Consider the following 15013-nt stretch of genomic DNA (forward strand, 5'->3'; position numbering starts at 1 on the left):
AAGTGAAGATTCAGAAGAAAATTCAGATCCAGAATATATTAAACAAAATCAATTTTATCAACCTTTTAGTGCGGAAGAATATGTAAGTTCAAGTGCTGATAGTGTTGAAGATTTTCCTCATGAAAAAATTATTGAAGATAGTGCGAAATCGAAAAGTAAAGAATATATAGAAGAAGAATATGAAAGTGATTCCGATGATTTAGAGGAAATATATTTTCCTAATGAAATTTCAAATTCAAAACAAACTCAAAGAAAAATCAATAATGAGCATGAATGTCAACGCCCTCCTGCCGAGCCCCCTCCTAAGTTCCCCCTCGACCCTTTTCTAAACGAACAAAACGTGGGTGAATTAGAAAAATCAATTGATGGACCCTTATGTACTAATGTAGTGGAATGTAAAGACCAGTTAAGAATGCGGAAAGATAATTATGCGTACTTTTTATCTACAACAGGTGTCCCTTTAGATAATGGTTCTCGAAGTCTAAATAAACAAAATGAACTTCCTCAATTCAAAAATTTGTTAATTAATGAAGCTAAAGAAATTAAAAAAGGAAATTTTTTACACATTGCTTTACCAATTACTACAGAATCAAGTGAAAGTCTTACTCAAATAACAAATAATATCAAATTAACAATTGAATCATTCAAAAATTTAACAGAAAAATTAAAATTAAAATCAGTTAGTATTGCAAAAACAACAGTCATTAATCACGTAAATTGGCAAGATATCGAATTAATTCTTAAAGAAACTTTTCAAGATTCTTGTACTAAAGTTATAATTTGTAAAGGTTATGTTCAATATGCAACAACTGAACAAAGACAAATTTTGATTGAAGAAGCACATTCCTCTGCTATAGGCGGTCACAAGGGAGTTACGAAAACTTATAACAGAATTCGGCAAAAATATTTTTGGGAAAATATGAAATTAGACATTCAGAAATATATTCAAGCATGTTTACAATGTCAGTTGAAAAAGTTAGTTCGAGTAAAAACTAAAAACCCAATGGTTATTACTGATACACCAGGAACCGCGTTCGAAAAAATTTCTATGGATATAGTAGGACCTTTGCCAGCAACAGAATCTAGAAATGAATGCATTTTAACTATACAAGACTGCTTAACAAAATATTCTGTAGCAGTACCTTTACCAAATCAGCAGGCTAGTACAATTGCAGATGCTTTTGTAAAGAAATTCATTTGTACTTTTGGCTCTCCAAAAGGCGTTTTAACAGACCAAGGTACAAATTTTTTGAGCAATCTTATGAAGCGATTAGCAAAACGATTTCGTATTCGACAATTTAAAACTACTTCTTTTCACCCTCAATCAAATGGTTCATTAGAAAGATCGCATCATGTATTAGCAGAATATCTTAAACAATTCATCAATAAAAATACTCAATGGGATGATTTATTAGAATTAGCTATGTTTTCTTATAATACAAGCGTCCATGAAGGTACTAAATGTACACCCTATGAGTTAGTTTTCGGTAGATTACCAAGATTACCTTCAAGTTTACCACTTTTGGAAGAAGAAAAACTCGAGACTTATGATGACTATTTAGTAAAATTAGTTACAAAATTACATGATATTCAATCTCTCGCGCAGAAAAATTTAATTGAATCTAAAGAAAAATCAAAAACTTACTATGATCGTAAAGCTAACCCTCAAAATTTTAAAATCGGAGATAGTGTATTTTTATTACAAGGTCCTAAACCGAAAAAATTAGGTAATCAATATACAGGACCACATGAAGTGTTAGAAATATTGAGTAAAGGAAACATAAAAATTAAAATAAATAAATCACCAAAAATTGTACACATTAACAGACTTCGCTTGTCTCATATTCATCATGCTAACCAAAATTAATTTAAACATTTCTATAAAATATAGCAAGAATAGTGAATTAATTCAAATCTTAATACACATCCTTCAATATATTCACTAAATACACATAAACAAAACAATTTGCTTTTGCAACATTATTGTTTGCTCTTATAATTATAATTCTCCATTTATACAATTAACTTTTTTATTAAAGTAAATAATCCAGTTTTGCATATTCTTAAGCATTAAAATACAAATAAAAAAAGGCATTGTCAGTAACAAAATAAATAAATATTATAAAAAATATATAATTATCTGTAATAAATACAGATTACTCGAATTTTATATTAAACAACTGGAGTATTTTCTTAAGCATACATTTTAATTTTGAGATATAATAAAAAAGAGACATTAAATAATTGATAATAATATAGAGATATTTCTGTTTCAGGTGATTAAAATATATTATGGACATTCATTATATTAATATTTGCTATTTTTCTTCCAGGATCTATTTTTACATTATAAAATTTACTTTTTTTTTCTTTTAAATATTTCGTATAAGAAAGTTTCATATTAATATTTTGTTTTTTTTTTCCTAAATTCAAATATTCAAAAATTAAAAAAAAAAAAAAAAAAAAAAAAAAAAAAAATCAATTTTTTTAAATTCTTAAACTTCATTTTCTTGTAGTTCGTATCAATACCGAAATTTGATTACCACAATGTGACACGAAATTTTGAGATCTAAAACATGTAAATCGAGATTGAAATTTTTTTTTTCCAAATTCAAAATATTCGAAAATTTATATAAAAAAATGCCAGATAAAATCGTCAATATCTCGTAAACTAAAAGCCTAATTGAAAAATGTCATCGATTTCAAAAATTATTTATTTTAAAAAAGTAAAAGAAGAGAAACTTGTAGTCTTGAAAATGAGAACAATGTTACCTGATAGAATCTTATATTCCTTTAGGTAATATGAACGGGCATGGTAAAAATAAATAAATTTTCCAATTCGTGTTATGAAGAATTTATCAATCGAATTTAGTTTGCTAAACCAATATATTAATTACCGGAGTCGAGGAATTAAAAAATATCAATATGTCATTTAGAACATGGAATGATTATATTGAAATCAAAAATTGAAAAAAAATTCTATTGATAAAGATAAAAGGAAGGATTGCAACTAATGTCACAATGAGTGTGTAAACAATATGATTATAATATATCGACACTTAGAGTAAAAAAAAGAAAATTTTAATTAAGCAAATGCAGCTTATCTTGTGAGCAATGTTTCGAAAAATATCATATAGCAAGAAATTGTTACAATAAAAAAAAAAAGAACGAAAATTATCTAATTAATTAATATTAAAGCAAAAATTCTTTAAATCAATGTTGTAAATTCTATTCATGTCAAAACTTCGAATGCTTCTCGTTTTTCTCTTAAAGGAGGGAGGGATGTATAAGCTTATATAAATCTGTTTCAAAAATTATACCTGCGTTCAGAAAGGAAAATGTTAGAAATTTTTTTTTTTCTGCCTTCCTCCTTTTCGTAAATATATGTGGATGAAAATCTTTAACAGAATAATATAACATTTCAAAAGTATAAATTATGTATGAAAAAAAAAATAGTTGAACTCTGTCATCATCAGAATGTAATCTATCTGTATGCACTATTTATTGAAAACTTATATCTTATTCTAAATTAACCAATGTGTAAAGAGCAAATAATAATAATGCATCCTTAAAATCTTGTATAATACATGGTATGAGTGTCTTTATAAATATAATTAAAATTCCTTTTTATATACTACTTCTACTAATTCTGTGAGCTTTTACGAAAGTATTTCAAATTTGTATATGCTTCTATACATAAGATCCCAATCTCTATGATTAAATAATTTTTAAATCATGTATGACTATTAACTCAAAAATGATAGTACGGGATATGTGTGAAAATCTTTGAAATCATTAACAATAATATTCGTATGTATTTTTCAATATATATAAACTTGTATCTTAACTTGGTGTGAATAAGGTGTGAAACTATATTATGTGTATGACGTATTTTCTCTTAGGTCTTTTAAACATTGATGTCTAAAAACTTTACATAATATAATCAAAATTGTAAGTGACATTTCCCTCAAATAACTTAACTCTTCTCAAAAACTGAATTCGTAAATTATTCAATTTCATTTCTAATTTCCGAATTTTAAAGGGGGGAGGTGTCACGTCACCGTAACTTTTACATTCATAATTATAAGAATCCTTTTAATCAATACCGAGTTATATGTCTCTGCGACAAACACACGTGTTTTTGTTACGCCTCTAAATACTTTTCTCTTAAATGTTCAATTTCCGCCCCTTTTTTCGTGCAACTAAACATCATTCTTTTATATATAAAAGACCCCTGCGTTTTGTATCCTTCTACGACAATCTACTGTATTTCTATTTCTGTATACATACAAATAGAAGCGAGAAATCTTTTATGATACCAGAAGAGCTCACACCCCCACAAAACAAAATGATCCCTTTCTAATTTCCCCTATGTGCTAAAATCAAACGATGTAATAAATGCGCTCTTTCCAATTATCCTATGTGACGAACCCCTGTGGTATCACCACATTAGAAGAGTACAGCTGCGAATAATCATAGTCATACTTTTTGTATCTTGAAGAAGCTGGTTCACACCCCCCTTTTTACGTTCAACTGAGAGAGAAGGACTGAACTTTGACTTCCAAAATTAGGGTGAAAATATATAGTAGGACAATAAAATTTTATCTATTCTCTTACGAAAACTCAGTATAAAAGGGCTACATTTTCATGGAGAGATCAGTTCTGGGATCCTCTTCATACGTATAACATCAACTAGTTCTGGGATCCTCTTCATACGTATAACATCAACTAGTTCTCAAATTATCTTCATACGTATCAATCTCATTCTTGGTGCCAGTCGACGTCTTATAGTACAAGTGCATAATTCTCTTATATCAAAGTGAAAATCAAGCATCAATACCCTCTACATAAAACGAGGATCATCACTACTTATTGCATTGGGCAATTATCTATTTATTTGGAAGAGACTCATTATTCGGACATTCGTCACGCCTAATAGAACTCCGGACCTGCGGTTATACCTGGGCCCGTCAACCTTCCGGACGTCATAACTCACGCTGATACCAGCTCTTTTTCCTGTGTCAACAAAGGACACAGCAGTGGTCCTTTTCTTTATTGAAACTTATCTACTACTGAATTTTAAGGTAAGTGTCTTATATTTTTACTCCTAACTTTCTAAACTTGTCGTATATTTGTGGTAACCCTTACATTCCTTATTTCAGTTGAATGCTGAACTCATTTCCTGGATTGGTTGGTTTGAGATTCCCTCTCTCTCGCATAAGAACGAACTATTTTAACCCTAAAAATTTGTCTAAATAAAATTGTAACTTAATTATAAAAATTTCTATTCTCTTTCTTACCTGTACCCTTAGTTCAGAGCCTTCTGCTCTGTAAATGAAACAGGATTACCCTGAATCACCGAAGCGGAAATAAATAAAAATAAAATATAATTTCTGAAGTTATTTCTTATATTTGAGACGTAACAATAATTACTCGATTTCGTAGGGTTTTAAAATATAACTTGCTTTTAAATTTCATATTTAGAATTATTTAATTATACATTACTTTAATATTTGAAAAATGTTAATTAACAAGTTTCATTTAATTAACAAAAACCCCACCCCCTTCTTTTTCATAATAAGCAAATTCAATTAATTAACGAGTGTTTATGTAATTGATAAGTTCGCTTAATGAAGAACGTGATTTAATTAAAATGTGATTTTGTTGAATAATACTATATGCGTTCATCAAAAGAGATGTCTCTTTTGTATTTCTGAAACTAGCATGAATCAATGTTTCTCAGATATAAAGTACAAAGGAAAGAATGATAGAGGAAAAAAATTTGAATTGCAAAAATTAGATTGATCGAAAGATGATGAGAGTAAAAGTATGACATATATTGCAGCAATCGGACAAAAGAAAGAAGCAATAAATTAATGACGTTCATTGCATTCATAGGGAAACTATTCCAAGGTCGTAAATGCAACTTTGCTAATTTTTCATTAAAAATAGGCACGCGAGCATAACTCGTATAGGTATGAGTATTATTATTATATATATAGATACAGTCAATCGTAAAATCGGGAAAGATGAGCTCGTTTTGTGTTTTGTAGATCGTTATAAATCGTTATAATTTTACGATTGGTCATGGCGAGTGATGAAAACATCCTTTCTATGTTTCTTTGGCATAATAGAGTTTATTATGCAAGTTACAAGTGGGATGCCAATAGTGGTTTACTCTACATGCAATCAATTGCATCATGTCACGACTCATCTTCGTATAGTGATACAAATCCTCAGCAGTCTTTCTCCCTTTCAATGTCCTGGATTTAAAACGTATCGTTTGAAATTTTATTCTAATACAAACAAGTCAATTTAAAAATAAATTTACGTTAAAGAGTAATTATCGAATTTAAATAATTCATGTAAAGTATTGAAATTAATTCAATAATAATAATAATCCTTTGTATGACAATTTACATAGAAAGTAAAAACAATGGAAGAGAAATTTATTGTAATTGAAAAATTTGATATCTTTCAATCATGTGTGATAAAACAGAATTTAATGAAAGGAAAATTGTCACTACTCTTCACGAATATTATTTTGGAATAATTTCAATACGTTTATACATTGAATAATACACGAGATCCTTAAACAGATTGCCAATTTATTCACGTACAAAGAGCGTATTGAATTTGTAATTAAACTGTGGGTGAGCACACTCATCAGTTTGTTAACAAGCGTTTTGACAGGTGATCAATGAAAGAAATGAACACAGTTATGGCTGACCGCATTTTTTATTTATGCGGCTTGTTTTGCGCTATAAACTACATATACATTGAGATTCTATAAACAAAATTGGTATATTTTTTTTATAAATAAATAAAATACGAGGTTGTCTACTTGAAACATTAATAATCTGCTACCTGAGTTCTATCATATCGTGTGACGAAATATTGAGGAAGGATTATACATATATATTATTTAGACTAAATAGTTCAGCTAGTTTTTTTTTTTATCGTCAACACTCGATTGAACAAAATTTCGCAGATTATTGTCGCGAAGTATTCTTATATAAATGCAGCTATTACGTTCACTATCACAGTAGCCCATTTTATGGGATCTTCAGATTCGTTGAATTTGACGAGAATATCTCTTATACACATTGGAAATAATATTTTTTTCCAAAATATTCTTCTTCTTTTTAAGAAAAATTTCTGAGGGAAAAAAATTGTATTTTAATATTACTTGTACCATTCATCATTGTTAATTAATATAACTGAACAAATTGCCCTAAATTACTGAGTCGGTCTATAAGTGGACGTCTCTCAATTTAATACTTAATTAGATCTTTGAATAGTGCTAAGTAATTAATGCCTTTCACTTCAGTTCAAACATTACTCGTCAGATTCAAACAACCGTATCCCAAATAATCACAGGGCTGCGGTGTCGTGAGACTATGTTATGAACAACCTTTGTCGTTCTATAATACATCCGAAACATTCGTTTAATTAGAATTAACTCATTTAGTATTGGTATCCTCCATTGGCTGCAGCGTCACCTCCACTACCAGAAGGATAACCACCACCGCCTCCCTGACCACCACCCCTTTGGCCACCTCCTCCGAAATCATTTCCACCACCAGGTCTTCCCGAAGGATATCCTTGATTTCCACCTCCACCTTGTTGACCTAGAAAAAATTAATTTAGTTAGCACATTAATTATTTATTATAAAGTAAAAGTTTTCAATTTTTACCGTTTCCACCACCGAAACCTCCATTTCCTCCATTACCGCCAGGACCACCTCGTGGATATCCTCCTCCACCACCTCCTCCAAAGTTTCCACCTGATGAACCACCTCCGCTACCTCCAAATCCTCCGGATCCACCTCCGGAGTTGCCTCCTGGACCTCCGGAGGGATAACCACCGCTGCCGCCCCCATTACCTCCAAAACCGCCCCCGGAATTCCCTCCTGGACCTCCGGAAGGATAACCACCATTGCCACCTCCGCTTCCTCCAAATCCTCCGGATCCACCTCCAGAATTACCTCCTGGACCTCCGGAGGGATAACCACCATTGCCGCCTCCGCTACCTCCAAATCCTCCGGATCCACCTCCAGAATTTCCTCCTGGACCACCGGAAGGATAACCGCCATTTCCACCTCCGCCACCTCCAAACCCACCATTTCCTCCACTGCCTCCGCTTCCTCCAAATCCACCCCCACCTGAGGGGCGTCCTGAGGGATAACCATTTCCGCCACCTCCAGATGGTCCTCCAGACGGATAGCCTCCATTATTTCCACCACCTCCACCGCCTCCTGTGTTAGCTTCTCCTTCATATCTAATCTGAGGTTTAAATCCATCTGCATCGGCCTCGTATTCAATTATTTGTTTTCTACCATCTGGAAGTAAAACATTGAACTCTCCTTGGGCCCTATCTCCATCTCGAGTTTCTGTATGTCCAAAAGTGCTTCCTGATTGGTCATCCTTCACTTCGTAAGAAAATTCGTATTTCGCTGGTTCCTAAAATTATACGAACTATTTAAATAAATTCCTATTCAAATCATACGATTTAATTAAATTTTCAAACTGATTATTGTTAACTTTAAATTTAAGTACATTTGGATATTTTCGAGTTGGGAATTCTTACATTGCTCTCTTCTTCGGCATTTCCACCGTAACCACCAGATCCAGATCCACCTCCTCCGAAATCTCCAGGGCCGCCAGAAGAATAACCATCGTTTCCACCACCTCCTCTTCCGCCACTACCACCACCGCCGCCTCCGGCATTAGGTGGTCCATAAGAATCTGATGGCCTCCCTCCTCCAAACCCACCATTGCCCCCACGACCTCCTTGGCCTCCTCCACCACCGCCCCCAGCATTAGGTGGTCCATAAGAATCTGATGGCCTCCCACCTCCAAACCCACCATTACCCCCACCTCCTCCAAATCCACTATTACCTCCACCTCCTCCATTACCCCCACCTCCTCTACCTGCAAATAATGTTTAATTAGAAAAAAATCTATATTTCCCTTTATGAATATATTGAACTATTTTTAAATAATTAACTTACCACCTCCGAAACCGCCTCCATTACCGCCTGAGGGTGGTCCATAAGAGTCAGATGGTCTTCCACCTCCGGAACCTCCGAAATTACCATTACCACCACCACCATTTCCGCCTCTACTATTTCCACCCCCAGAAGGTGGTCCATAAGAGTCTGATGGTCTACCACCTCCGGAACCTCCCCTTCCATTTCCATTTCCATTCCCATTTCCAGGTGGAAGATAACTGTCAGATGGTCTACCACCTCCTGAACCGCCGCTACCGAATCCGTTATTACCACCTCCTCCACTGCCTCCTCTTCCATTACCGCCCCCTGAAGGTGTTCCATATGTGTCTGATGGTCTTCCGCCTCCTGAATTTCCTCTACCACTATTACCACCTGACGACGGTGGTCCATAAGAATCTGAAGGTCGTCCACCAAATCCATTGCCTCCACTTCCAGAACCTCCTCGTCCACCACCACCACCACCTCCTCCCGTAAGAGGTGTACCATAACTATCTGATGGTGTACCGCCATTAAATCCAGAACCACCACCGCCTCCAGGTGGTGGAGGTGGTGGTTGACCATAACTGTCCGAAGGTCTGCCACCTGTAAAAAAAATGTTTCTTTACAATAGAGAACACAACCCCCCCCCCCCCCTCCTTTCGTTTTTCACATAAAAGAGACACGGTATAAATACACTCTAAAAAAAATTTGATTCTTTAAAATTAAATTTTTTTAAATCATTGAACGTATAGTGCAGAGGTCAATGAATTAAATTAAATTTTGAAAATTATATTTCTAAAGTAATTTAAATACATGAAAACAAGGGAGTAATATATTTGAGGTTTTATAATTGTCTCTAAGTTCCGAGCAATCTGTTTACACTCAGATATACCTACATAAACAAAAGGTAACAACCTTGAATAATATTGCAGATAGAACTGAAAATTCACAATTAATTTAATATTTTTAATAGTAAAAATAAATAATAAAAAAGAATATTTTCTTATATCGAAGAATAAAATCTTAAAAGAAGTTTTTCATATTTTAAAAAAATTATATTACTTTCAGAATAATTATAATGCATGTAATTTAGAGAAAATTTAAATATTAAAACGTGAAGAATTTTAAATACATCAGCACGAAGCTAATTGTAAGACATTGAAATAGTCTGCAGTATTCTGAGAATTATGTTTATATTCAATGCAAACAAAGGGCGGTCACTTTTATTAGAACAGATTTGAAACTCGCACCCCTGGGTATATTAAACTGATCAGTCTTAATTCGAGAACCGACAAGTTTATACCTGTCTAACGTTTATCGCCATCCGTTTATTAATTCATTAATTTATAATATTTTATTTATATTATACTTTTACAAAATTATAATAATTAATATAATATTATTTATTTTCAGTGTACGTGCAGTTTCGGGAGTGTTCGTTTTTTTCTAAAATTGCGATTCTTTAATTTTTTATTTTTTTTAATAGCCTAATTTTTTTCGGGAGTGATGAAGCTGAAACTGGCACTCAGTTATCAAGACCCACTTAATGTTTCCTAATTAAATATTGAAGTTAAATGTTTTTCTTTTTAGTTTAAAAAAAAAGTTTATAAAATTTTATTTTTTTTTTTAAATGTAATTTTAAAAAATTAAGTGGGTGCTGTTAACTAAGTGCCAGTTTCAGCTTCATTCGGGAGTGTTCGAATTACTTAAAACCGCGATCGTTTCGTAAAAAAAAAAGTTTCATTTAATCACAATTTTTTTCTAAGTCTAATATCAATTTTTTTTCCGGGAGTGTTCGAATATCTTAAAACCGCGATCGCTTAATAATTTAGAAAAAAAATTTGTTTTCATTTAATCGCAATTTCGGGAGTGTTCGAAATTATTAAAATAGCGAGTGTTTGTGTCAATTTATTGAATGGAAACTCTTCAGGAAAGGAAATCGACAACAGCAAAGTTAAAGAATGGAAATTCGTTCTGGAACGGAAATCGGCAACAGCAGCAATTTTAAGGTTAGAATTTTTATATTTATAATTATTAATATAAGAATAATAATAATAATATTTTGGCGTATTATTTTTCTGTTTATAATTAATCATTAATTAATTAATTAATCATTAATTTGATAAAATGTAAACGATTACATTTTTAATTGAATGAATAATTTAAAGTGTTTGTGTAACAAAAAATTGACAAAAATTAACACACCTCCAAATCCACCGGAACCGGATCCTCCTCTTCCTCCACTACCACCAGATCCTCCATTGCCGGATGCTGGTGGACCATAACTGTCGGATGGTCTTGAACCACCTGACCCAAATCCGCCACTGCCTCCCCCGAAGCCCCCACTGGAACCTCCTGATCCGAATCCACCACTTCCACCCCCAAAGCCCCCACTGGAACCTCCGGATCCAAATCCACCGCCACCATTTGGTGTGCCGTAAGATGTGGAAGGTGGACCACCTGTTGTATTTTGAATTTTTTAATGTAATTTAATTTTGATTCTTTGTTTTTTTTTTTTTAATTCATAATAAAATTCCCACCGTTTCCTCCACCACCTCCACCGCCCCCTCCGAAACCAGGTGGTCCGTATGTATCCGAAGGTCTTCCTCCGGAACTACCACCTCCAAAATTTCCTCCTGCTGAACCACCGCCTCTTCCGGGTGGTAAATACGAATTCACGGGGGGTTCTGGTTTTGCTATGGCCAGAGCCACAACCGTCAGAGCTACCGTCAGCTATAAAAAAATATTCATTTTTTTCAATCTTAAAAAATCTTTTTACAATTTGAATTTTATTATTGAATTTTATTCTAAAAATCAAAGAATACATCCAGAGAAAAGACATATTTGCCTAAGAGCCAAATAACTATTTGTTTCAAATAAATTTTATTTATTGATGATTATTATTTTACTCCGTTTTCAATAAATTAAATAAATAAATAAATAAATTCAATAAATTTAAATTTTATTTAGTTTAAATGAAAATTATATCTGCGCTAAATAAAATCATATTAATACTAAATTAAATTTTTTATTTAAAACAATAAAATTAATAATAAATAATTAAAATTAATTTTTATTTGATTTAAATAAAAATGTTATTTGCTCTAAAAGAAAAGTAATCTTATTTTTACTAAATAAAATTTTTTACCTTACCTTATTTAAAACAAATAAAAGAATTCTCTGGGTGTACTGCATTGATTAGTAAAATTACTTTCTATTAAAATTAAAGTTTGATTATAAAATTCTGAAATTAATAATTAATAACTAAAATAATTAATAATGTGGTTTATTTTATTTTATTTTGAGAAATTATTCGAATGTTAATTTTTTTTCTTTTTGAATATTTAATAATATAATAATTCACTTCAATTTGCTTTCATAATCATATATTTATATAGAATAGAAAAAAAGTTCTCTCTTTACATTATGCAACTGTTATGGATGGTAAAATTAATGTGGGATGTTCATTAATCATTCGTTATGCAATTTAAGTTAAAAGCAATATTCGAGGGATCTAATTGATTGACACATGATTATTGATTATATTCGTTTTACTGACAATAACTAGACTAACGATAACGTATATTCTGTAGAAACGAAAATGTAAATGTGAATATTATTTGTATATTCTTTTATATCTGAATTATTAAAAAAAAAATTTAATTACTTAAAATAGATGATTGGCGTTTTACTATTGAGTTATTGACATACTATTTTATTATGAAAAAAGGAACTAATTATTTTAAATTACGAGAAAGTAATATCAATATGTTATATTTATTTATTATTAAAAATATTATATCTTTATACTGCAATATAATATAATTAATAATGTATAATATGATATATATAAAATTTGTTCTGTTTTTTTTTGTAAAGTATCTGTTTAATTTTAAAAATTGAAACTTCCTTTGCTCTAATTTATAATTAACATTTTTTTAAATTACATTTTAATGCAATATAATATATTAATAGCGGATGTTGATAATTGAATACAAAAATTACTTAACGTCATAATTTCTTGATAATGAATAAATTTTTTAACAAAACACACGAAGCTTATTAACTTGTGTTATAAAATAAGAAGGGTAATTAAAAAATTAAATTTCATTTAAAATTTATCACGTTGCTTCTTGTCTTAATTCTAGAAATTGAAACTTCCTGTCTATTATTTTTATTAAATCTTCTATTTTAATATTTATGTCATTCTGTAAAGAGGATGCTAATAAATTAGATATAAAAACTATTAATAAATTATAAAAATAAAAAAATGCATTAAAAAACCAATGTTTTATTCCTTCAATTAAAATTTAAAAATGTTTAAACTTTTTTCAAATTTCAGTTTAGCTAACCAAAAAAAAGTTCCACTAATTTTTAGTAAAAAAATGACTTCAGTTTACAAAAAAAAAAGTGTTCCATACACTTTTATATTTTTAAGTTGAAAAAAAGAGTCCTTGAAGAGAAGTATTTTTTCACAAATATAGTCACTCAACAAAAAAAGGGAGAAAAAAGAATTCTTAAACTGTGTCACTTGACCGTTCGTTCAAAAACGAATTTTCACCTTCTATCTTTCTTTCTCTCTATTTCTCTCTTTAGAAGTGGTCAAGTTTAACCAAGTTGTAGTAGTTTAAGAGGGCACGCACAACCCTTAACTCGTCCCGTCAATAATTCGCACTTGCTTCGCATAATAATATCCTCGACACATATATACATATATATGTATACAGAATCCCTCGGGAGGTTGAGTCCGTCAACTCAGCATCTTTCTTTTTTTCTTTTCGTAAAATCTTACCTTAAACATGATGCTACGGTGCCCGTGATAAAGATGTTATTAAAAAAAAAATAATATAATATTTTTTGTTTTCGCCTGATTGGTCCAGGGAAAACGGGAAAAACTAAATAGAAGACAAAGGATTCTCGTTAATATCGCGATTATTAAAAAAAAAAAAAAAATAGCTCCTCACCACTGAGTGGTATTGAGGGAATGACAAAGCTGCGGAGCTCTAATCCGCTTTATATATCCTTAAGTCCATCCGTGATTCGAGATCATGGATTTAGTGCAACTCGGAAAGATTTACTACGAAGATCGCTATAACTGTGTCACGGCAGTGCATCTATTGGTGACGGTGCCAAGATGGCGTTTATACATATAGAGTGGGGTTTTCAAGTAAACGAACTCTCCAACCAGAAGTTTTGTGGTACAGATAACGATTCTCATCCACTCAATATATATATATATATATATTTTTGTGTGTGAGAGAGAGAGATGCAAAAAGCTTTTCACAAGCAAAAAAAAAAAAAAAATTTTCCATAAATATTTGATCTCTTTTTGTGAATTTTACTTTTCTTTAAACTTTTTCTATACGTGAACATATACACCTTGAATTAAAAGAAAAAAAAAAGGAAAAGCTTCTTTGAAGCATAGAAAATTTCTCTAATTTAACATAAATACGTGTGTATATACAAGTTCCTTATGTAATTCAAAGAAGTTTTCGTTGAAAAGAATTTTCTGCTTTTACAAAAAATATAATGTGCGAGAGAAAATGAAAAAGTAAACTGTTTTTTAAGGCAAACGATGATGGGGATATTCTTTTAATTGGAAAAGAAGATGAAAGCCGTATTTTGTAAAATCAGTTTTTTTTTCTCTTATTACATAATTATATAGAAGTAAAAAAAAAAATTTTTTAAATTATTTTTCATTAAAAATGTTTTTTTAATTAAATAAATTTAAAAATTTTTTTTTTTTTTTTTTAAAGTAATTTTCTATTTAGAATTTTTTAAAAAATCACTAATTCTCAGTAAAATTTCACTAATTGTCAGTGAAAACTACTACAATAAAAAAATTTATTTGATTCAAATAATCGATTACCTGACTATTATCAAATAAATATTTATACTTGAATCAAATAATTTTTATATGAATTAAATAAATTCTGTTGGAAACAAATAATTTTTATTTGATTTAAGTAAATTATATTTGAAACAAATAATTTTTATTTGCAACAAATAAATTGTATTTA

The 15013-nt window shown here is 30.8% G+C and overlaps 1 protein-coding gene and 2 long non-coding RNA genes across 3 annotated transcripts in view; 2 read left to right on the top strand and 1 right to left on the bottom strand.

The window, feature by feature from the left end:
* LOC127278786 (uncharacterized) overlaps positions 1 to 10528 on the top strand; it is a 26971-nt gene extending 16443 nt beyond the window's left edge. Inside the window, exon 3 of the long non-coding RNA XR_007842541.1 lies at positions 10407 to 10528. This is a non-coding gene — a long non-coding RNA (uncharacterized LOC127278786). The remainder of the gene's footprint in view (positions 1 to 10406) is intronic.
* On the bottom strand, positions 6622 to 13993 carry LOC127278776 (pro-resilin-like). Its single transcript, XM_051300642.1, has 7 exons — positions 13786 to 13993; positions 11534 to 11726; positions 11199 to 11453; positions 9015 to 9596; positions 8591 to 8934; positions 7698 to 8463; positions 6622 to 7631 (listed from the first exon to the last, which is right to left on the bottom strand). Exons 1-7 carry the CDS (start codon positions 13792 to 13794, stop codon positions 7468 to 7470), a joined length of 2313 nt encoding a protein of 770 aa, XP_051156599.1. The 5' UTR covers positions 13795 to 13993; the 3' UTR covers positions 6622 to 7467.
* Positions 10689 to 15013, top strand: part of LOC127278785 (uncharacterized) — a 107872-nt gene continuing 103547 nt past the window's right edge. The window contains exon 1 of the long non-coding RNA XR_007842540.1: positions 10689 to 11002. This is a non-coding gene — a long non-coding RNA (uncharacterized LOC127278785). The remainder of the gene's footprint in view (positions 11003 to 15013) is intronic.

The sequence above is a fragment of the Leptopilina boulardi genome, unplaced genomic scaffold, assembly GCF_019393585.1.
Source record: "Leptopilina boulardi isolate dan_hultmark-lab unplaced genomic scaffold, ZJU_Lbou_2.1 LbouV2_211, whole genome shotgun sequence".
Taxonomy (NCBI): domain Eukaryota; kingdom Metazoa; phylum Arthropoda; class Insecta; order Hymenoptera; family Figitidae; genus Leptopilina; species Leptopilina boulardi.